The following is a 23,124-nucleotide window of genomic DNA, read 5'->3' on the forward strand; positions in this document are numbered from 1 at the left end:
TCATTCTATCTTAAAGATGATTTGATATTTATTTTTAAAAATATGTAATCTTTTAATTATTAATGCAGATTTTAATGAATCAAAATTTTCTTTGGTGTGGGAAATAAAAAAATAATAAATAATTCATATTTTAATTAATTTAGTTGTAGTCTCTCTTGGTCTTAAAATAAAAAACAAAATGATTTAGCTGATATTTTTCCTATGTTTGCTTTTGAGAAAAAAATCTATTGATGTATTTAATTTATTCAATTTTGTAGGTTACTGTTTACTCTAAATAATTTTTAAAAAATTATTTTAGATTTAACTTTATGCTAAATAATTTTTGAAAATGCAATAAGTTAATTTCCAAAATAAAATAATTATCTATTTCTTTTTTTAGAATTTTCTTTCTCTTAGAAGATATTTAATAATTTATTTTAAAAACAATAAAATATCAGTTAAATTGCTTAAAAGGTAGGTATTATTACAGATAAAAAACAATAATATCTAATGCTTTAAAAAGTAATCTAGAGAGATGTTTACTATATATACCTGTTATTAAATAAATTAATTATTTAATTCCTATTTAACTATTTTTTTTTCACAAAATTAATCATAAAAATGTAAACAAAAATCAATACTTTGTTAGAACAAATAAGTATTTTTATCAAAATAAAATCTAATGAATTAATAAAATAAGATGATAGTTTTCAACTATTTTAAGTAGCATCATGAACTTAATGATTTTGAATGCTCAGTTTAATGTTCTTAAATATCTTAATAATTTTCTAATAAAGAAGACTCCTTTGTAAATTTATCTGATAACTCAGAATTTTATATTTGTTACTCTTTTGAATGAGAGTTTTTAACCATATTTTAGCTTAAAATATTTTAATTTTTTTGTTTGGCATTTTTCTCAGCTTATTAAATCTAAAAATCTTCCTATTGATTAGAGCTTTTTTACTAATTAATAATCAAATTTTTATAAGATGAAAAACCATTCTATTTTTCTTAGATATTATTGATAATATTTTTATCAATCAAATTATGTTAGTTATACTTTACAATTTTTAAATCATTAGTTGTTTTCAAGCTAGATGTTTATTCATTCTAATATTTATAAATAAAAATATTTTTTACTAAAATGATTAAACCTAAAAGTATCAAATATTATTAAAGCTCAATTCTTAATTTTAAGATAATTTAAATATCTAGATTAATTTAATTTATTTTAACCTATTTAACAAACTTGATAATTAAAATTATATCTAAAATATTACATTATGTTCAAAATTAAAGTCTGATTTTTCCTCTTTGTTTATATTAGTAGAATAAAGTGAGTTCTCATCTTCTAATTTGTTTTAATCGATATGAAAATTAATGATCATCTCATTAATTTTCTTTCTAGGGCTTACTTGATTGATTTAACTTTCAACTAAATTTCCTACTTCAACTTCATCGATATTTGTTTCTTTACTAAATAATAAAATATTTACAAAAGATAAAATATACTGTAATTTCTCATATATTAAGAATAAAACACTCAAGACCAAGTTTTGTAATTTAAAAAAAAAGTTGAATGTAAAAGTTGTATTCGAGTAGCTATTATTTTAAGAGAAATTACAGTTTATTAATTGAATTACCTATTCTTTTATGGTGTTAATCCTTTACTATTTCTTTGTAAATATACTTTTGAAAGATTTTTGTAAATAATGCTCTCATTTTTTTCATTTTAATTAGAAAAATCAAAATAATTTTTTTTATTTAGCTTGTTGGATAATTGCAGATCATTAATAAATTTATTTTCTTATTCAATTTATTATTAATCACAAATTTATTTTGTTGATTTTGGGAATATGAAGTGACTATTGTCTAAAATGATTTCATTAATATCTAAGTATTTTGAGCTTTTTTAGTTAATCTAATTTGTATCTTCTATTCTACTTGCTTTTATAAATTATTTATAATATTTTAATAAATTATATAAAAACTTATTTTACTTCGATGAGTATCTTTAAAAAATTGGCTTCTCTTTGTGTTAACATTTTAGGAAATAAAGTAATTTTGGCTTTGAAAGGAAGTTGTTGAGGGTGGCTCCAACTATTTTTTACTTGCTTTTTTTTGTAAATAAAATATTTAAATAAAATTATATTAATTTAATAAATTTACTAATTGAATATCCATTTAAGTTTTTATGTGAGTCTATTAATTCTTTGACAGATATATCTGTTAATTAATTAAAAAATTCTTAAATATTATTTATTAACTTATTTTTGTTAGCTACTATTATAAGATCCTATGTTTGCATTTATTGATTAGGAAAGTGGTGAAATCAAAGCTGGTAAAACTTCTTATTAAGACTTAGAAGAATTTTATTTTTGTGATGGATCTTTTTTGACTGAACTCATTTTAATCCTTAGTATTTCTTTTCTTATTTTATTCCAATTATGAAATGTTTTAAGATCCTTTGGCTTATCAAATTTTATAAACTTAGATAATGATGGAAATAATTGAATTATTTTCTTTTTAATTAATTCTAAGTTTTTTTTCTAAGCAATTGATAGTTTAGCCTTCACTACTTCAAAGATTAAGTATCCTAAATAAATATTATGGATACCTAATACAATCAAATAGAATATTTGTTACTAAATCTTATCAGGTTAATTATACAAAAAGATATTCATTATTGTTATCACAGTTAAGGTTATCATACTCTTCTTCTCTAATTATTAAAAATACCTCATTTGATATGGCTTCATAATAGATAAGCTTACTTAGTATAAAAGTAGTATAATCATAATAATTAAGAGTTTATTGTCTATTGTTAAAAATAAATTATTATTAAATATGAATCTCTTTTAAAAAATTACTAAATGGATCTCCATAGAAATTTAACACTACTACTATTAATATTTTCATATAGCTTTTAATGAATTCCCAATAAAACCTCTATTGTGTGTAATCTTAGTATAAAAATCCATAAGGTAATCTAATTATTGCATAGTCTAGCTTATTTCTATGCATAAAGAGTATTTTCAAAATACTCATTGGTAAAATAAATCCCCACAAAACTAACCCTGGAATACAAACTGATAGAATAAACTTAATGTGCTCTTCAGTGTAGCATTTATGTGAAACGTCTGCAAGAATGTAGTAATTTTAATCAATTTATCTGCATGATAAAACACTTAGTAAATTATTAATGATATTCGGCTGCAAAAAGAATATTATAAAGACTAATCCACATATTAAATAACTCTATAATAAAAATTTAAGTTTTTAATTTTTTTTTAAAATATAAAATATTACTTTGTTATATGATAATACTTTGAATTAATACAACGCAAAGTATATTATTCCAGCAATAAATATGTAAATTACTGGGATCATAAGACCCCATATTGTCCTCAAAAATATGAGAAGAAAACTTTTAGACTAAAGGGTACTAAGAAAGCAATCAAGTGTGTACATGAAATTATTGACAGGAGATCCTTGAATATGTGTTATTTTTATAATTTATAAGATTAAACTAAATAATAGTTACCTATATATTTTGGAAACAATTCAAGAAAACCAGGAAGATCTACTTCAAAGGTGTTGATTAATTAAGATATCTGTATGTAATTCATCATAGCCTTCATATTCATATTTGTTGTGTCTTGATATGCAGATTTACTAATATTAAGCATATTTAATTTTCTTAAGTAATATCCGAATATTATATTTTAGCTAATATTTAAGGCTATTTTAACACTAAATAATATATAGAATATCATAAATATCCCTACTAAAATTGAAGGAAGTAGAAATTTAATATCATTCTACAAACCCTTACAATTTATGCAATTATACTTACCATCTGACATATATCTTGAGCCCCACATCTCTCCCGTAGAATCGCACGATTCACAAAGAGGGCCAATATGACCTTCTTTGCAATAATCAGTTAATTCATTTCCATTACAATTTTGCTCATTATTTTTGCATTTTATTATCACATTTGTTTCATCAGAAATTCTCCAATAACCCTTTTTTACAATTATCTTATTTTTATAGCATTTTTCTGCATTTTCTGGGCATCTCTCACATTGTTAACTTTATTTATTAGCTTTAACATTTTTGATAAGTTGAAATTTAAAAAATAAAATTAATGTAACTTACTTTAATTAGGTTAAGATAATGAGTAAAAACCTTCTTTGCACTCTTAACATAAAAAAAGAGACCCACTTTATGTTAGTATTTCTCCAGCAATACATTGCCTAAATTAGATGTTAACTTTTACACCAAATCTTTCTATTATATTAAATATTTCAAATGATATTAGAAAGTAGATATTTTTTAAATGTACCTTATTTGAAATAGTATTGTTAATTATTGTTATGTGCTCTAAATATGCTTGGAACTTCAAAAAAGAAGTAATTTCGTGTCTCAGGAATAGATACAATATTCATATCTTTGATTGAAAATGTTCTATCTTTTGCATTAAACTACTATTAATCAGAAATATATTAACCATACACTTTTATTTTATCGTTGCTTAAAGTAGTTATAATTTTAAAATTTTAGATCTCTTCACTTACATCTTGTGGATAGCTTTCAGATTCATATAATTTTTAGTCAAAATTAATTGGTACACCTTCGAGATCTAAAATTTAAAATTTTACATCAATATTTCCCCCACTTTAAAAATCATTAATGCTTACAGTATCAAAAACTTAAATAGTATCCTTTTCAATCATAGGTATGATTTAATCATTATAATTTTTAGTAATACTGTTAGAAGTAACCTTTAAGGAAAACGAATATGAGCCAAAATTATTACTATGAATTGAAGCATTATTTTTAGTAATTGAATTAATAATATTGTTTTCAACTAAGTCTTTATTTATGATTTAATTAATAAAATCTGGTTAGATTCCTAAATACCTAACTCCTCCTCCAATTAGTGCTTAATTCTCTATTATTGTTGTATTATACATTTACAGATTACTAAATTGTAAGAATATTGCTCCTCCAGAACTTAATGCTTTATTATTTAAAAATATACTACTTTTGATAATAGTACTATTATAATAATTAGAATCGATATAAATAGCACCACCTTTTTAAGCTAAATTAAATTGAAATAATGAATCCTACAGAATAAATTAATTACTATATTATACTTAAATGCCAGCACCTAAGCAATTAGAGCAGCTCACATTAAATATTTTAATTTAATTAATAATAAAAGAATTCCCTGTTAAGCTTATTACAGAGTTTTAAACATGATTTACAGATGCTATAGTTGCATTTTATATAAAAAATTAATCGCCTTTCTATATAAATTACTTAGAGTTTTCATTATAGGAGTTTGAAATTTGTAAAAATGAAATTTTGTTTGAAAATTTAAAGTTTAAATTTCTTATTTGTAATTCTGCTATTCCAAATCCTTACATAAAATATATGAATTCGTTAGAACGAATGTTAATTATTTAAATATCATTAAGATGCACTTTTTTGGAATTCTAAATTAAAAATAGAGATTCTAAAAGAAAAGTTTGATCAGCAAAAATGTTTTCAAATATCAGTTATTCAATATAAATATCTTGTACTCTATCAATTTCTATTATTTTTGACTCGTTTTGAATGTTAATGTCTTGAAACTTTAAATTTTTTAGATAAACTTACTTACATTAACTAAAATAGAAAAAGCTACTCTTTCCTCTTATGTTTATATTTTTTATAAGGATATCCTCTAAAATAATTGAATTAGCTTAAGTAAAATTCATCAAAAAATTTTGAGCATCATTTTTAAAATCTATTTAGCTTAAAATTATTTTTTTTGTTTGATTGTTAAATTAGATGTTATCTGATTAGCTGATATCAAATATATAGTTTTGGATATTAATCTAAGAAAAACTTTCTGGCGAAAAAATATCATCCAAAATCTAAAGAACATATTTCCCATTATTATTTTGAGTTGAGCCAACAGCAGAATATTATGATTTTAAATTGGTAAAGATAGGATCATAATACAAACTTAATCTTGGTTCACCCTATTTTAAAATATATAAGAAATTTTTAATTAGTAAATATAAAATATGGTAATTTTATTTACATAGATATATGTTTAAGATATTTCAGCATCTGCAATTTTTAAAGATTTTTCTAAGTTTTATAATTAGTTATTTTACTGATAGTACCTACTATAAATTCCTATGTTAAATTAGCACTCAAACTTATTTTGAGTTGTACTTTGGTTTACTAACTGAAAATCATATCTGTAAACTAAACCATTACTTAAACCTTAAATTATTATATAATTATTCCCATCAATTTATTTGATTTGATAATTAATCACTATGGGATAGCTTAATTGAAATTACTTAACTACCTAAACATTTTGTTTATTTTAGTATGCTAATGATAACATATTGTATGAACTAACAAAAAAATAGCTTTAATTTGTATCTCCAAGCTCATTAATATACTTTATTTTATTTATATTGTTCAGAATATAGTTATCTCTAATAGATTTTTGAAGGATATTGGTTTATCTATCGTAATAATATAATTACCAAGGCATTTCAATCAAAAAAAACTAATCTTAGAGATTTAATTTAACATCATTCAATAAAGTGGGTAAAGGCAGCCAGTTTTATAGTGTAATAGAATTAATTGTTCCTTTTTTTGTAAAAGAAAACCCATATACAATAATCAACCCATTATTACTCAAAGTATATAATTTATTTGTTTGTGGGTCATATATAGCTTTATAAGCACAATAAGCCTCAATAAAATCAAATGATGTGTCAATATCTTGGTTTGGATCTTTAATAGCTCTAATGTCTTACTTGATTGCAGAGTAAATATCCATTACATTATTCTCTTTTTTGAAAATTATTAACATACTGTTTTGAGGCTGAAAAAGCATAAATTAATAACTGTTATCAAAAAAAGTTTATATTGTTTTATAACTTGCATAACTATACCTAATAATTAAAACGCTATCTACTGATTAATATAAAATTAATATTTCGCTATTCGATTCTATTATAATTAATTATGTTAAAATTTTATAAAACTTCTATACCTTAAATTTTGAATCTAGAGTAAGAGAATCAATATCTATTTTAACTAAATCATAGTTTTGATTTTAACAAAATATGCTTTTTTGACTAAAATATAAGGTACGCAGCTATATATCTAATTAATGCAGCACATTGAGTTGCATATCTAATTTAATTAATGCATTTGTTGTAGATAAATAAATGTTTTCATTCCAAAATTTAGCAGCCATTATTGTTTATAATTATTTTAAAAAGTTTAATTCAAAAGATTAGTTATCTAAAACCCAAAGTGAATTATCGTAGTCAATAAAATAAGTTTTTTATTGCTAATTGTGTATAAAATAATTATCGTTTCTAGATTAGTATAATGGAGTAACTAAATTTCTTGAATTTAAAGCATTTTCGACATTAAAGAACCTTAAAAAAATAAAATAAAATTTAAGTTTAAGAATATATAATAATCAATTTTTTACATAATTTAGGCACTATCTGAGCATAGGAGAGAATTATATTAAGGTAGAAATGTTAAAGTAGTGATAGCAGTATTAAATTTAATGATGTAATATCCAGTGTAAACAAATCTTAATAAATCAAATGCAAAAATACAAAAGTTACTCCTAGAAAAAAACAATGTATAAGAAGATTCATCTAATGTTACTGCTCCAATATTACCATATTCTAATTATTAATTAGCAGATACTTCTTTATAAAAGAGGCCTGAAGAAATATTAAAAATCGCAATTTTTTGATAAAACACCTTATCTTTGTAGTAATCATTCCATATAAAAATCATGTCTAATTTTTCTGAGATTATTATATTTAGTATTGTTGGATTTAAGCATTTTATTGTTCGAATAGTTTACAAAGAAACTTTGTCAATTACAGCTATTATGTTTATATCGTACGAGTATGTGTACTTTCTTTTAAAAATTACATTTCTTATATCAAGGTTATGGTCTCTCTTTTCAGCTATTTCAGAAAGGCTTATGTTATAAACCTTTAAAACAGATTACAGACCAAACCCTTTTTTAATAAACAAGTAACCAACTTCCTCATCAAAAAAGAATTTATCAGAGCTGTTTTCAGTAAAAATATAAGAAATATTATTTTGATAGTTATAAGCAATTATTGAGTCTTGATTATCTAAAATTAAAAGTGTCATGTTCTATTTAAACAAATAAAATTGTTTAACTGCATAGGTATATTAAGGTTATTAAGATCCATTTTCATTCGAATCATTGTTATTTGTTAAATTTTACTTAGCTTCCTGCAAAACAGTTCCCTTGAACTGAAATTTTAAATTAGGATACGTCCATACAATTATCTCTAAAATTGCTTAATTAAAAGTTATAAGAAATCCATTATACAAATCCAAAAATACTTGATCTACTCCAGCCATTGTACCTCCTTTAATTTAGATAGGATTTTTTATTTGATAATACTCTAAAGCGTTTATATCCCATTTAAAAAGATTAGTATTTGTTTCGTTAGAATAGGTAATTATGCTATTATTATTTTCGTCGAGGATATATCCAGATATATCATTTAAATGTTTTTTTGGGAATATTGAGGATTCCATAGAAATTAAATCATAAATCATTAAATTCTATTATAATAAATAAAAAAATCAATAATATTTAAATTAAAATAAACTTACTGATTAAAAAGAGATAAAACCTCTAATTATTTTAGAGTATCTAAGATCTTATGTATATGTGGTCCTATATGAATTTATTTTGAGTTAAGGGGAGAAGCTTCCATAATATATTTAACCATTTTAAAACCCAATAAATATCTTTTATGTTATGTGATCTGCTTTTACACTAGTAATTTTCTACTCGAATGTTGCTAAGTAAATGATTGCTCCTTGATGATTTATGCCTATCACCTATCCAATAGAAATAATAATTTAATTAAAAATGAAAACCAAAGAAAAATAAAAAAAAAGCTTCATAATATTATTTACTTAATTTTTTATAGCATCATTTGCATTATTAATATAAACAAAGCAAATCTTTTATCTGAAGGGAATTGTAATTGCATTTTCGCTAATAATAGAATTGAAATATTAAAATTAGTTGAGTATGTTTGTTGAAGAAGCATCAACTAAGTATGTTTGAAATGACTTAGAAAAGCAAATCAATATATCGAGATCTGTAAAAAAAGCTAAAGCTGTTGCAACTGGAACAACAGTAGTAAATTTGTTAAAATTATAATCAATAAAAAATAGTTTGTTTTAATTTGTACTTATAAAAAAAGAATAGAGATTTGCATAAGAAGTACTTTCATCTTATTCAGTAACATGGATAGATTGCATTTATCCTTAAAATTCAATATAAAAGTTTATCTTTTCTAAATTTTAGCCCCTAATTGAGTAGAATAAAGCACTTATAATTGTTGGTGTTTGCTTTAAAATAACTAAATAAAAATTATAATCGTTCCTCAAAATGTAAGTTTTTAAAGGATTGTCATAGGGAAGAGAATAAGTTTAGTTTTAGTTTAAGAGATGAAATACTTTTACTTCTTAATTATTGCTAATAGTTATATATAAATAAAATTTATCAATATGAAAATTATTTAGTTTTTTTGTTTAATCTTTTAAGCTAAATGTTCTTATATATGTTATTTAAAATATCGAATATTGCCACATTACTACAGTATTGTCATTATACTAAGAAAGTAGATAACCACTATCCTTAAATATATCCATGCCTAATACTTTGAATTTACATACCAATAAATTGTAAGGATTGCAAGAAGGATGATATTATTCCATAATAAAATTTACATTATCAAAATTACTATCGTATGACATTTATTTAGCAAAAGTCTGATTATATGAATCTTCATTCAATTCCCATACCTTAAAACTACCATCATCGCTATAGCTTATGATTCTTTTTTATAGCTCATCAATAAGCATACCATTAATCTTATCTGTATGACCATTTTAAATTTTTGGAATATTCTTCTATGTCTGCTAATTATTTATTTAGCTATTTTTGTAAAAATCAAAGTTTACTGACAATATTTGCTTCCCGAATAAGGAAATCATTTGTTATTTCACATTTATTATTATGTTAGTCAAAAACATAGGAGCTTAAAATTTGAAGTCATACTAATTTAAATAATTTAATACTTTTTCTGATTCTATACTTTCCTAATCTATCAAAATTTAGTAAATTTTTATTAAACCGGTTGGTTCTAGAGAAACTAAAAATCCTTCACTTGAAAATCTAATCATCATTAAATTTTCTTGTATTTTTTGAATCTATAATAGATCGACTCTAGGAATTTCCTCTCTTTGCATTTATAACGGCAAAATATTTAATTGAAAGACAAGTAATTCGTCATTTGTAAGTATAAAAAAAATAGAAGAAGAATAAACTAAAATTTCTCCAATCTCCTATTAAATATCATCTTCTGAAACTTTGGCACAGCTACTTGTAATTGTCATTATAAATATTTTTGTAGACTCATAGAAATATATCAAAAAGATATCATCAATTATTAATCTAACTCCTTTGATTCTTTCATCAAAAGTGCACTTTTTATAACCAATTTTGGATAATATATCCCATTAAAATATGTTTTATTCACTATAGCTTATTAATTGGTCTCTGTATCTTATAAATCCTTTTATATTTTTTACATGTTTCTTTTCAAACAGATGGAAAAAATGTGACGCTTTTAAGTTTTAATTTCTCTAAATAGAATCTAAATACTCTTAAAAGTAAAATAAACCAAATTATCGCTCATCATCATAATTTAAAATGATAAATTAGCTGTCAATATAGATTAGTTCAGAGTATTTATTACTTATAAAATAAGGATTTTCGATTGTAATATTAATGTATAATTAACCATAATGTAAATTCCATATAAATATCTCTTTAGAGCTAAGCGAAATTACTCCTTGATTATTTGTTTCTTCTGAATTATATTCTTTAATTGCAATAATTTCTTACAAATGACCATCCATCTATCCAATAAGTTAAATATTGTTGCTCTCAAAAATTTTTATTTTATAATCAGACTATATACTATTTCTACCAGCTGTGATAATTTAATCTTCTACTAACAAACTAATTGTAAACAAATCAAAATATTATTGGCCAATCTCTTCTAGATAGGGGCATTATTCTATTTATTTACACTATAAAGTGATTTCATCTTATATATATGGATATATGCAAGAAGATGAGCATTACTATGTTTCTTTTTAAAAATATCTGCCATAACCGCAGCTTGATTAGCATGATTATATCTCTTCATTATAAAAAAAATTAGGTTCACATCTTTAACATTTTCTTAAAGTGTAATCGCATTCTTGACATTTAAATTTACATTAAACTATTTGGATTATCTCTTAACATTAAATGTATTTAAAAAAACCTATTAAAATAATCAAAATTTTAATATCCATTATTTATATCTTATCTGTAATTAGTTTTTATTTATTATACTTGCCTTATTTTATTAGTTCTAGTTTATTTTTTTCTTTTAAAAATAATTTAAGCACAATAATTATTAGATATAATAAAATAAAGTAATAAATAAAAAAAATATTTGATATATTATTAGATTTTTCAGTTCAATTTTAATATAAATTTTAAGAATATTATTAAAATAAATATTAAAATAAAATTATTTTTTTATGTATGATAATGTTACTAGAAAAATAAAGTATTTCTTTAGATTAAAAGTAAAAAATTTAATAAATAATGTCGAATTACAATTATAAAAATATTTAGGATCACATTTGAAATTTTTTACATGTTTAATATATATATATTATATTTAAAAATATATATACTTGTCATATATCTTCATATTATTTAATTTAGCTATTCTATTTTTATTCTTATGAGCTATCTATACCTTAGCTGTCAGTTGATTACTTACTTTATTACTTTGCATGGCTATCTAAATCTGGGATTTTATAATTAATTTCTTTAGATTGTTATATTTATATAGAAATTTAATCTTGCACTTAACAACTTAACTATTAAGAATCTTATTATTATATTATATTTTTTTGAACATTATCTTCTATTGATTCATGAGGTTCATATTCATTTATTTATTATTACCTATTTATAAATATTATTTAATATATTAATTGATTAAAAAAGTAGTTATACTTATTTAACTCTTATGATGAAAGAATGTTAATATTTATTTGATCACAATCAATAAGGACTCTTCTAAGGTTCTTATATATTATACTTACAATTTAAAATGACTCTTTTTAAGATTTTAATGATTTTTTTCTTTAAATAATCTACATATCTTGTATATCATCTTATACATTTTTACTATTAATATTATTTTCTTAAATATTTGAAAAAGCAGACTTTTAAATTTATTAAGTATTATTATTTTTAGCTGAGCTAATATTCACATGATTTTACAAATTAGAGTTAGAATTTATGTTGCTTTGAAGCCAATCATTCTCTTTGTCTTACAAGAGAAAAGAACCAATGTCTATTAATAAAAAATATTAAATTTTATAAATATGCTCTTTTATCTTTTAAATAATACTTCTTTAAGAATATATGTCTTATTGACTAAACATGCTATGAGGACCTATTAAAATTAAAATAGCAATTATAATTTATTGGTTAAAAATTTTAATTAATATTACTTTAATGATTTTCTAATTATATTCTTCCACTATTTGATTACTAACACATTACAGAAGTTATGTGTTATTAAATAATAACCTCCTGCTCAACTTTCTTTTTCTTCATTTCTATTATTTCTTTTCTTATCTATCTCCAATAGTAGAAAACCCCTAAAGTACTTTTTGTGTCTATTTTGATATATTTTTTTAGCATAGGAAAATATTCTAAAAGTTAAAGTTTTAAGCTTCTTATTTAATATTTATAAATTATTATAAGCTTATTTTTAACTACTTCAAATACTAAATAGGCTTAATATAAATTATCTATTCCTAGTACTATTATATAAAAGAGTTGCTGTTGAATTATGTCTGGTTTGTTATATAAAAAAATATTCATTAGAATAATAATTATTAACACAACCATGCTCCTTTTATCTACTTATTGATAGTAAATCATATTATAGGGCTTTGCTTTTTGAAGTAACACTAAATATAGTAAGAATAAAACTGCAGCTATTACAAGCTTATTATCTAATATTTATTAATTATAAAATAAAAAATTTAATTTTATTATTGAAAAATAAATACTGTAAGGATCTCCATAAAAGTTCATGATAACTATGATTATAATTTTTAAGTAGCTTCTCACAAACTCCCAATAGTAATATTATTATTTATAATCTTGATAAAGAAAGCCATATGGTATTCTTATGTTAGAGTTTTCGAGGTTATTTTTATTCTTTGATAGTTTTTTTATAATCAAAACAGGCAAAATTACAGCCCAAAGTAATAAACCAGGAATGCATATGGTAAAAATATATTAAATATGAGTTTTAGTATAGCAAGAATAGGTTATATCTGCTAGAATATATTTTTAATTATCAATTTCTCTGCAAGCCATCACACTCAACAAATTAGAAACCATATTTGATTACAAAAAATATATCAAAAACACAAGACCACTAATTAAATGATTCTTTTATAAAATAAAATATATTTATATTAGTGAAAAGTTAAATTCTAAAATAACTATTTACCTTATGAAATTTAGCCCATTTCAGTTTTACAAATATAAAATAGAGTATACTCATTCCTATGATATATAAAAATGGCATAACAAGTGTCCATACCGTACGTAAATATATCAGAGGAATTTTACTGCTAGCAATTTTATTTAGGTAACAGTCAAATGTGTACAAAAAATTATCAACAGGGGAACCTATTAGAATATTAAGATTATTAATTTTATATAGTATCTATAATAAATTGAAATTACCTAAATACTAAGGTAAAATTTGTAACCAAGAAGGTAGCTAAACTTAGAAGGTATTAACAAGCTTAGCTAGCTGCATGTAGTTCATCATAGATTTTATATTCATGTTTGTTGTATCGAGATAAGCAGATTTACTAATAGGTAAGAGCTTTAAACACCTTAAATAGAATCCAATTACAATATTTTCACTTATATTTATTGCAATTTTTATACTAAAAATTAGGTAAATTAACATTATTATTCCTGCAATAGCAGATGGTAAAATATATGAAGAATTATTCATTAAAGTAGAGCATTTGACACAACCATATTTACCATTACTCATATATGGACTACCCCAACGAACTCCATTATTGTCACACATTTCACAAAGAGGTCCAAAGTTTCCTTCTTTACAATAGCCTTTAGATTCGTCTCCATTACAATTCGATGGCTAATTAGAGCAATAAACAATAGAATCTGTATTGTTACTACTCCTCCAATATCCTTCTTTAAGCTTAATTGTGTTTCTATAGCAATCAGAAGCTCCATCTGGGCATCTTTAACAATTTTATATGGTAGATTTTGCTTAATTTTTTATAATAAAAATAAATATTAAAAAATGAATTTTAGTTTGTATATCTTAATTTAAATAAAAATGTTTAATTTTCAATCAAAATTAGTTTTTTTTAAAAAATAAAAGCAAATGCGAAATTATCAAAAATAAGAATTTCTTATTAATTTTGTTTAAATTCAATCATTTCTTGTTAAAAGAAATATTATTAAATTAACAAGTAAAAATTATCAAATAATGAAATTTTACTTTGTTTTGGTTCAACTAATGAATAAAAGCCGTCTTTACACTCAGAGCAAATATATAATTTGTTGGATTCTTAATAGATTTCTCCTGCAACACATTTTCTAAATTAAAATACTAATCTCGAATAAAAAGGACCTAATAATTTTATAAAATAATTAAGTATTTTCAAAAATTGGCTTTTTTAATATTACCTTGACTAAAACTCCTATTTGTTAAATTAGAATTAACTAATCTTTGGATAGAAGGCACTTATATATAGATTAAATTCTCAGTCTAAGGTAGAGAATAAATACTTAAATCACTTATCAGAAAGGAATTTGTTGTTTAATTAAATTGTTGATAGTTAGTTGATTGCTGCCCGAACAACTTTACTTCCTCAGAAAATGTATTTGCATTAATTACATAGCTAGATATCTCTTAATTAATAATATCTGGGTATTCATTATTGTTATATTTATCTAAGTTAAAATTAACTGGATTTCCTTCTAAATCTAAAATTCTAAAGGTAAAATTAACAGATCCACCACTTTAAAATTCTGTTATTTTATACTCATTTATTAAGAAATCATTAGATATAGATTGTGTATCTGTATGTTATAGCTATCTTCTAGAAGCTATTAAAGACATAGCTGAATTTTCAGATGAAATTTATATAGAGTGTGTGTAGGAGCCAAAATTATTTGTGTGTATAGTACCAGTATTATTTACAAAAGTATTATTATCATCAGTTAGCTTTAATATTTAATTATAGGCAAATAGTGGTTCAATATCTGTATATCTAATAGCACCTCCAACTAGTGCTTGGTTTTATATAAAAGTTGAATTATGCAATTTAAGATCACTTTTTTATAAATAGATTGCTCCACCGCTTGCTATAGCAGAGTTACTTATAAAATTACAGTTTTCAAAAACTATTTCATTATAATTAGAATCGGTAATGTAAATTGCTCCTCCAATGAACGCATTTATTTTATATAATGATGAATTGCTTAGTTTAAACTAAACTGCATTTTTGGTATAGATTGCACCCCCTAAGCATGAATTACAATTTATATTATTAAAGTAAGAATTTTTTACTATAAAACTATTTCCAACAAAATTGATTAATGATGAATTTAAATTTTAAATTTAGGTTGCGTTTATATTACTCATTGATAAAAAATTATGTGTTATTTAGTATAAGTATTAATCTTATTTATAGCTATCTACAAATGAGATAAAAGGAATTCTTTCAATGTTTAAGTAATTAATTTACTGTAAATTCAGTTATTTGGTTGCTTCTGAGAAAAGAAAGTTAGTCTAAAATTATTAGTTTTATGAAGAAATGTTAAAGAAATTGCAATTCTGAATTTAAATATATTTTAAGTTAAATAGATGGAAAACATTGCTAGTATTTGAATTAGAGTCTATAACTAGATTATTAATAGTAAGATTATTAATAAATATATTGTTTGAGTTAATGAATTCAAATAGGCTCGACTAATTTTTTAGCACTACATTACTTATAGTGAAGTTGTTGAAATAAACCTAAGAGCAATTTGATATTGAAAATAGCTTGGAATTGTTCTGCAGTTAAATGTCATTAATTTAAAAATTTTCTATTACCAAATACTATAAGTTATATAAATCGAAAGAAAATCCATCACCATTGCTAGAAATTGTTATGTTTTAAAAAGTTATTCGTACTGTATTTTAGTTGAATCCTACATTATTTGCATTAGAGATATCAAATATCATGTTTGATATTTGTAAATTTTACAAGTAATTTTACTAAAAACTATCCTTTTTTATTTGAATTATATGGTTATTCTATGCATCTTAATTTAAATAGACTATCTTATTGTTTGGATTTTAAAAAAATGTATTCTCATAAAAAGACTCAGTAGGATTAACCTAATTTTTAAATTTAAAATAAAATAAAAAATGTAAAATGTAGAAAATTATTTTTTTACATATATCAAAGATTACTACAGCTGTATCTACAATTAGTTTAGGGAATTTTAGAGTGTTGTAAGTTAGTTTTATAGGCTATAGCTATACTTTATTTATCCTAAATTTTCAAAGCACTGTGACTAGATTTGTATTGAATTAGCAGAAATTGAATATAAGTTAGAAGGTAAAAGAAAATTATAGCTAAAAAATACGCCATTACTTGCACCAACTATATTAAATTATAAAACCTATCCTTAATTCTATATTTTGAATATTATAATCCTTGGATATGTCATTTAAAAGCTATATAAAATATTTCGCTTTTTAGTTGAAGGATTAAGCACAATTAAATATAAAAACTAATCTGAAGTCACTAAACCATATTAAGGTTAACTGTCTGAAGGTATATAACCAGTAATACTTTTAAGATATCTATTATCTCTTAAATAAGATATAGGAATAAGAGATTTCCTTTATAAAAAAACAGCTTACCATGGGCTAACAATTTATAATTAATTTCCATTTAAATACACTTAAAGGTCAGGTGTCCTTAGTGGAAGAGGAATTTGACTAATTAATACAATATTATTTAAAGTCAAGTTTGTTGTTGAATTATACTAATACTAAAGTACCTAAAGGTAAGCTAAATTCTTATATATAACTATCATTTGATTGCTTTGATAGTCAAAAATCACATTAGTAATGTTATTTGAAAGGGTTGAGTTGTATGGTTATGAAAATAAATTATAATATTTTACTCTGTTTGAGGTAAAATTAGTAAAAAACTATACAGAAGTAGGCTTTATGTACATCAGAGTCATCGCATTAAAATCAAATTACAAAGCATTTATAGTACTTGGAGCTTAATAATTATTGATTACTGAACCAGTAAGGTAATTAATGTGCCAAATAATATTGTTCTAAAGAAGAATAATTACTTCTGTGAAATTTTAGATAATCAACAGATTTTGAATATAAGAGCTGAGTTTAGTTGTAAAATATTAATTTATCTATAAATTGGTTTAATTTAAAAGGATTATGCTTTATGTAACTTATTCTAAAAATATATAATTATTATCGAACCAAATATTCTTAAACCTGCCTGAGTAGTTGTTTATATAATTCATATTTAAATCATATTAAATCAAAGTATTATTAAGAATGACATATATATTATTACCCCACTAAGTAGATAATCTGATTTAATCAAGTTGGAATAAATAAGATTGTTATAAATTTTGGTAATCATAAGACCAAGCTGTATTCTATTTGTCTAAAATATAAGACTTATTAGTAATTTAATTTTAAAAATAATCGTCATTCATAGTTAAATAAATTGATCTGAAGTTATTCTTCGTGTTAATAGAAGTCTCGCATCTTATAAAACTAATTAATTTAAAAATATAAAATCATTTTCTGAATAAATATTTTTTACATATGATAGTAAAAATTAAAAAAAGAAATTTATTTACCTGATTTTACTAGCATCTAATAAAACAATCATGTTTTGAATTGGAAGAAATTACATCTAAGTAATAGCAGTGTCATAACCAATTAAATAGTATCCAGAGTATTTAAATGATTGTAAATCGAACGAAAACATAAAGAAATAAGAGTCTTTAGTAATAAAAAGTTGCTAAGAATCTTCATCAAGAACAACTGTGTCAATATTACCTGAATCGATTTGCTAATAACTAGAAATTGTAAAAACTTAAGTTCCATCAACTAAGCTAAATATAGCTATATTTGAATTTTTGCTAACTTGTTAATTATTCCATACAAATACATAATTTAGCTGATCAGAGATAATTACACTTTAAAATGAAGGATTATTTGAAGAAATAGTTAATAATAGCTTAAAGCTAACCCTGTCAATTACATTTAAATTTGTTTAGTCATAAATATATGATTTGCTTCCTTAAAATATAACTCCTTATATATCTTTGAGAAATGAATTACCATTTATGTATTGTTGCTAAAGCTAGTTTGTGTCATAAACTATTACAGTGCAATAAGAAATTTAAGAAGAGTAGCTAACATAAAGCATTAATTGTTAGTTATCAAAAAATACCTTTGAAAATGGGTTCAATTAGATATAATTTGAAGTATTTGTATTGTAAAAATATCTATCAATACCTCCATAGTTATTTGTTGACAATATCATATATTATTAAGGAATTAAGAATATATAACCAACGTTATATACAATTGAGCTTGGCTAGTCACTACCTGACACAATATCATTGTAAATATTTATATGGTCTTGGCATGAGTACAAGTAAGTAATATTAGGGTATTTCCATACAAAAAACTAATTTGTTCCATTGTAATAGCTTATTAAATATCCATTACTTGTATCCAAATATGCTGAAGTTGTACCTTGCTTATTTCCTCCAGTTATATTATATTTTAAAGTATTTTTATTTAAATCAAAGATGAAAAAGTTGTAGTACATATTACTATTTGTAAATCCAATAACATTTTAGAATGCCTAATCAATAATTAATCCATTTAGTTATTATTACTATCCAGAAGTAACTGTAATAGCTGTGTTAGAAGATAATTATAAATATTTTATATCCTATTTTTATAATATAAATAATCATCATTAACTTTTTTTACAATTTTTTATTTATTTTTTTTTATCTGTAGAGTTTTATTAATTATAATATATGCGGAAATTTTTTTTTTAATTGTTAGGTTTAATTAAAATTTAAAATTATTCAAAAAATGAATTTTTAAAATTTTTGTTAGGATTTAAAGCATTTAAATAAAGTTTTAAGGCAGTTAAAATTATATTTTAAGTTTAATTAAAAAAAAATTTAAGATATTTTTAGAAAGTGATATTCGTTTCGAAAAAAAAAAATCAAAATAAAACAAGTTTACTTTATCAAAATAGTATACTCTATTTAATTCTTAAACATATTAGAACTAAGGTGAAGCAACAGTAATTTAGTTTTATAAGTAGTTGTTATTAAAGTATCCAGATTAAATATCGCCATTTTAAAATCCAATATATATTTTTTATGATTATTGAATTGCAGTTAAGCTAGTTATCTTATTTTAAAAAGATACAACCATTTGTATATCTAAGTTAGGACCAAGAGCGTATATCTAATTAAGTTATAAAAACAATTTTATTAATAAAAAAGTAAAATCGATAATTTTACCTAATTTTGAAGCTATTTGTTCATAGTATTTTAATAAAAAAAATACATTTCTGGGGAATTAGCACTAACTGCTTATCTAGATATAACACTAGAAAAGGTGAAAGATCTTTAAGCTGTGTAAGTTGTTAAGCTCCTTGTCATATAAGTTGCTTTTTAATTTGCTTAAAATATAATAAGATTCTTGCTTTAAGGTTCATATGAAATAGCAGAAGGAGTTTATACAGCTACGTTATAAATATAGAGAGTTTAATTCATTATATATAAGAAATTAGGTGTTATAACTATCATTTCCATTGTCTCTTAGATATAGTAAGTAGAATTAATAGGCTTTGAAATACTTTAATTAATTCTGTTTGTTCCTGCAGGAAATAAGTCTAGTCTTAGATATTATAAGGAACTAGTTTACTGTATAATATAAATAAGATAATTACCTATTTTGGCACCATTTATTGTTGGCTAAAAATCTATCGCTCCATACAAATATGGTTAATTTATTTGTAATTTGTTGTAAATAATACTTGCTGTTGATATATTAAAAGCAGCTATTTGTTTGGCATTACATAAGGTAAGAGTCAAGTTTTTCTTTAAAAAGTGATAATTATTTAGCTTAAGAGTAGGATCAGTAAGATTATATGTATTATTTAACCAAACAGCATCATATTAATAATTAAATAAGTATACGCGATTATCATTAACATACTAAGCTATCAGTAAATTACTTTAAGCTAATTCTAATGACTACATTTAGTATGGACAAAACGAAGAAATACTGGAGGCACAAATTGGGTGAAATTACTATAAGACGAACCTAACCTTTATTAATCCACTAAATTAATCTACAGTCTCTTACCATATGATGAAGGAACCATCTAAACTATAAGAAATAAATCTATTATTATTGGCATCACTAACAAAGCCTATTACGCTATTTGTATGTTCTGTTTTAGTTTGAGAAATATTTTTTTTAACTATATTTTTGAGGACAATATTTTTGGAAAAATCTATTTCCAAAAAGCTAAGTCCTTATCCAAGTAATATTATATTTCCTAGCTATTTATTTACAATAATTTAATTAATTAGTGATTAGCTTTAAGTATTTATTTAGTTTAAATTAATTAAAAATTGATTGACTGGATTTGAGCTGTTTTAGTCAAAATCAATTATTGAATAGATCTGAAGAATTCCATTATTAAATAGTATGACTAAGTATTGGCTTGAATTTTAATTATTAATGGTTTATATTTAATCATATTTATATATATTTATTTAAAGAATTTGTGAAGAATGACTTATCGTTTAAAGCGATTAAATATACATGTTCGATGAAATGCTATCGTATTCATTAACCTAATAAAGAATAGCTTGTGTATAAAATTCAACTAATATTATATAATTTTGGTCATCTACAATATAAAAATTAGTAATTTATTCATTTTACTGAATTGTTAAATCATCACACTCACCTCTGTAATATGTTTGCAAGTTAAAAGAAGACTAAAATAAAATTATTAAAAAACTTGAATCTACAGACTACACTTACTAAACATTCTAATTAAAAGAACAAATTAATTAGCCTTGATATTAAGAATTATATTTGACAAGTTCCATTGTTGAATAGCTATAAAGAATTCCTGATTAATCTTGAGCATAACCAATTATATTTAGCTAGTGAACAAGTTAGTACATTGTTATATAAGCGCTTAAACTAACTGGATTATTGAAATATTATTGATATTAAAATGATCCAAAGTAAGTTGTATTTTATTGCAATAAAACAACCTAACTGTCAATATATGGTTTTGAAGGTGCATAGTAATTTAACCCAAACTTAGCTTGATTCACTAACTTTCCTTGTTGTATATCCCATTTAATAAGATCATTGGCAGAAAGAGAAAATATATTTGTGGTTTTTTGGCTTGATTAATTATCAATATCTTAAAAATTAACTATAGATAATACTGAAGATAAATGTCCAGTTAATGTTCCTTAAAATTGGCAATCGTTGGCAGTATCAAATATTTTTATAGAATAGTCATTCTGCGCAAAGTTATTTCCTATCGTATAAAGAAAATTATCTAATTAAATAGCTTAATTGAATTAGTCGTAGTATGCTTAACCTAGAGTGCTGAGAGTAGGACATTGAGTAAACTAAACGCAAGATTGTGATGAATCTTGATTAAAATACTGATACGGGCATACTGAAACACATGTCTAAGATTAAGGATTATAATACTATCCATATTAGCAAATTGGATTACATATATTTTAACCTGCTTAGAGCTAGTAACCCTAGATGCATTAGATGCAGTTATTCAATTGATCACATTTAGCACAATTTTAAGGACAACCTAGCTAGGACAAGCTTTTTTATATAATAATGTAAAATATAAATAGAAATAACTTTAGCATTCTCAATTTTTTTAATTTAATTAATTAGAGATTGTTTTTGCTTTTTTAATTTTTCAAAACTTCTTAATATACTGATTAATGTTAGTTAGTTGTATAGTAAGTTAAAAATTTATTAGTAAATAACCATACTTAATTAATTTATTTACATTTATTCAGATGCCAAATATACAAAATAATTTTATTGATGTATTTAATTTACTCAACTACTAAAAATTTAAATTTATATTTTGCTAAAGAGGAGAAAAGTAATAAAGACAATAACATGTAGAATTATTTTAAATTTACACACAAAAAAAATCAGTAAGAATGATAATAAAAGTAGATCAAAACACCCTCAAAATACACATCTAAGTAAAAAACTTAAAATCACCAGAATTTTTTGATTCCAATAAACTATCTTAAGTATTTATTTATTTAATAAGATTTTTTCAAATTAGTAAAAATACAAATTTTGGTTTATTTACACAATTTATGATATACTTTTCATAGTTTTTTGATTTATCTATATAATCAGTTGAGGCTATTTATTTTTTAAGATTCACTGTGCCCTATTGATAAATTTCATAAATATTCACAAGTCGTCATTTATAAATATTTTAATATTTGACAAAAATAAACAACAGAATAGAAAAAAATTGTTTTAGATGAAAATATTTTTAAAAACAATTATTTATTTATGAATTAATTTTGTTTTAATTGGCATTTGTTCTCTTTTTGCTTATAGTTATTCTTATATTTAAATTTCCTTTATCTTTAAGATTGGGTCCTTTCTAAGTTACTGTATTAAAAAAATTAGACTTTAGCTTTTATTTTTTGTTTTTTAATGTTCAGTCTTTAGTTTTTTTTAAATAAATTTTTTTAGTTTAAGTCTGGTTAATTTATTT

At 22.5% G+C, this 23,124-nt stretch overlaps 3 protein-coding genes across 3 annotated transcripts; all 3 read right to left on the reverse strand. All coding sequences in view use genetic code 6, as the record gives it.

Moving 5' to 3' along the window:
* Window positions 1-708: 708 nt before the first annotated feature.
* On the reverse strand, window positions 709-5,417 carry TTHERM_000756047 (transmembrane protein, putative; the record flags this gene model as incomplete). The annotated part of the gene is made up of 11 exons (XM_012800297.1): window positions 709-1,089; window positions 1,260-1,455; window positions 1,623-1,926; window positions 1,980-2,093; window positions 2,149-2,205; window positions 2,264-2,797; window positions 2,850-3,237; window positions 3,289-3,470; window positions 3,524-4,087; window positions 4,141-4,272; window positions 4,328-5,417. The coding sequence occupies 11 exons, from the start codon at window positions 5,415-5,417 to the stop codon at window positions 709-711; spliced, it is 3,942 nt and encodes a 1,313-aa protein (XP_012655751.1).
* Window positions 5,418-5,646: 229 nt separating this feature from the next.
* Window positions 5,647-10,557, reverse strand: TTHERM_000756048 (WD domain, G-beta repeat protein). The gene is made up of 9 exons (XM_012800298.1): window positions 8,998-10,557; window positions 8,689-8,919; window positions 7,505-8,637; window positions 7,055-7,448; window positions 6,954-6,972; window positions 6,540-6,849; window positions 6,348-6,355; window positions 6,080-6,164; window positions 5,647-6,017 (listed from the first exon to the last, which is right to left on the reverse strand). The coding sequence occupies exons 1-9, from the start codon at window positions 10,486-10,488 to the stop codon at window positions 5,750-5,752; spliced, it is 3,939 nt and encodes a 1,312-aa protein (XP_012655752.1). The 5' UTR covers window positions 10,489-10,557; the 3' UTR covers window positions 5,647-5,749.
* Window positions 10,558-11,850: 1,293 nt separating this feature from the next.
* On the reverse strand, window positions 11,851-22,727 carry TTHERM_000756049 (transmembrane protein, putative; the record flags this gene model as incomplete). The annotated part of the gene is made up of 15 exons (XM_012800299.1): window positions 11,851-12,124; window positions 12,176-12,518; window positions 12,576-12,620; window positions 12,679-13,188; window positions 13,246-13,633; window positions 13,695-13,876; window positions 13,934-14,497; window positions 14,733-14,864; window positions 14,921-16,622; window positions 16,682-18,047; window positions 18,134-19,242; window positions 19,548-19,775; window positions 19,832-20,918; window positions 21,147-22,193; window positions 22,705-22,727. 15 exons carry the CDS (start codon window positions 22,725-22,727, stop codon window positions 11,851-11,853), a joined length of 9,000 nt encoding a protein of 2,999 aa, XP_012655753.1.
* Between the last annotated feature and the right edge of the window lie 397 nt (window positions 22,728-23,124).

The sequence above is a fragment of the Tetrahymena thermophila genome (genome assembly GCF_000189635.1).
Source record: "Tetrahymena thermophila SB210 genomic scaffold scf_8254367, whole genome shotgun sequence".
Classification (NCBI taxonomy): Eukaryota; Ciliophora; class Oligohymenophorea; order Hymenostomatida; family Tetrahymenidae; genus Tetrahymena; species Tetrahymena thermophila.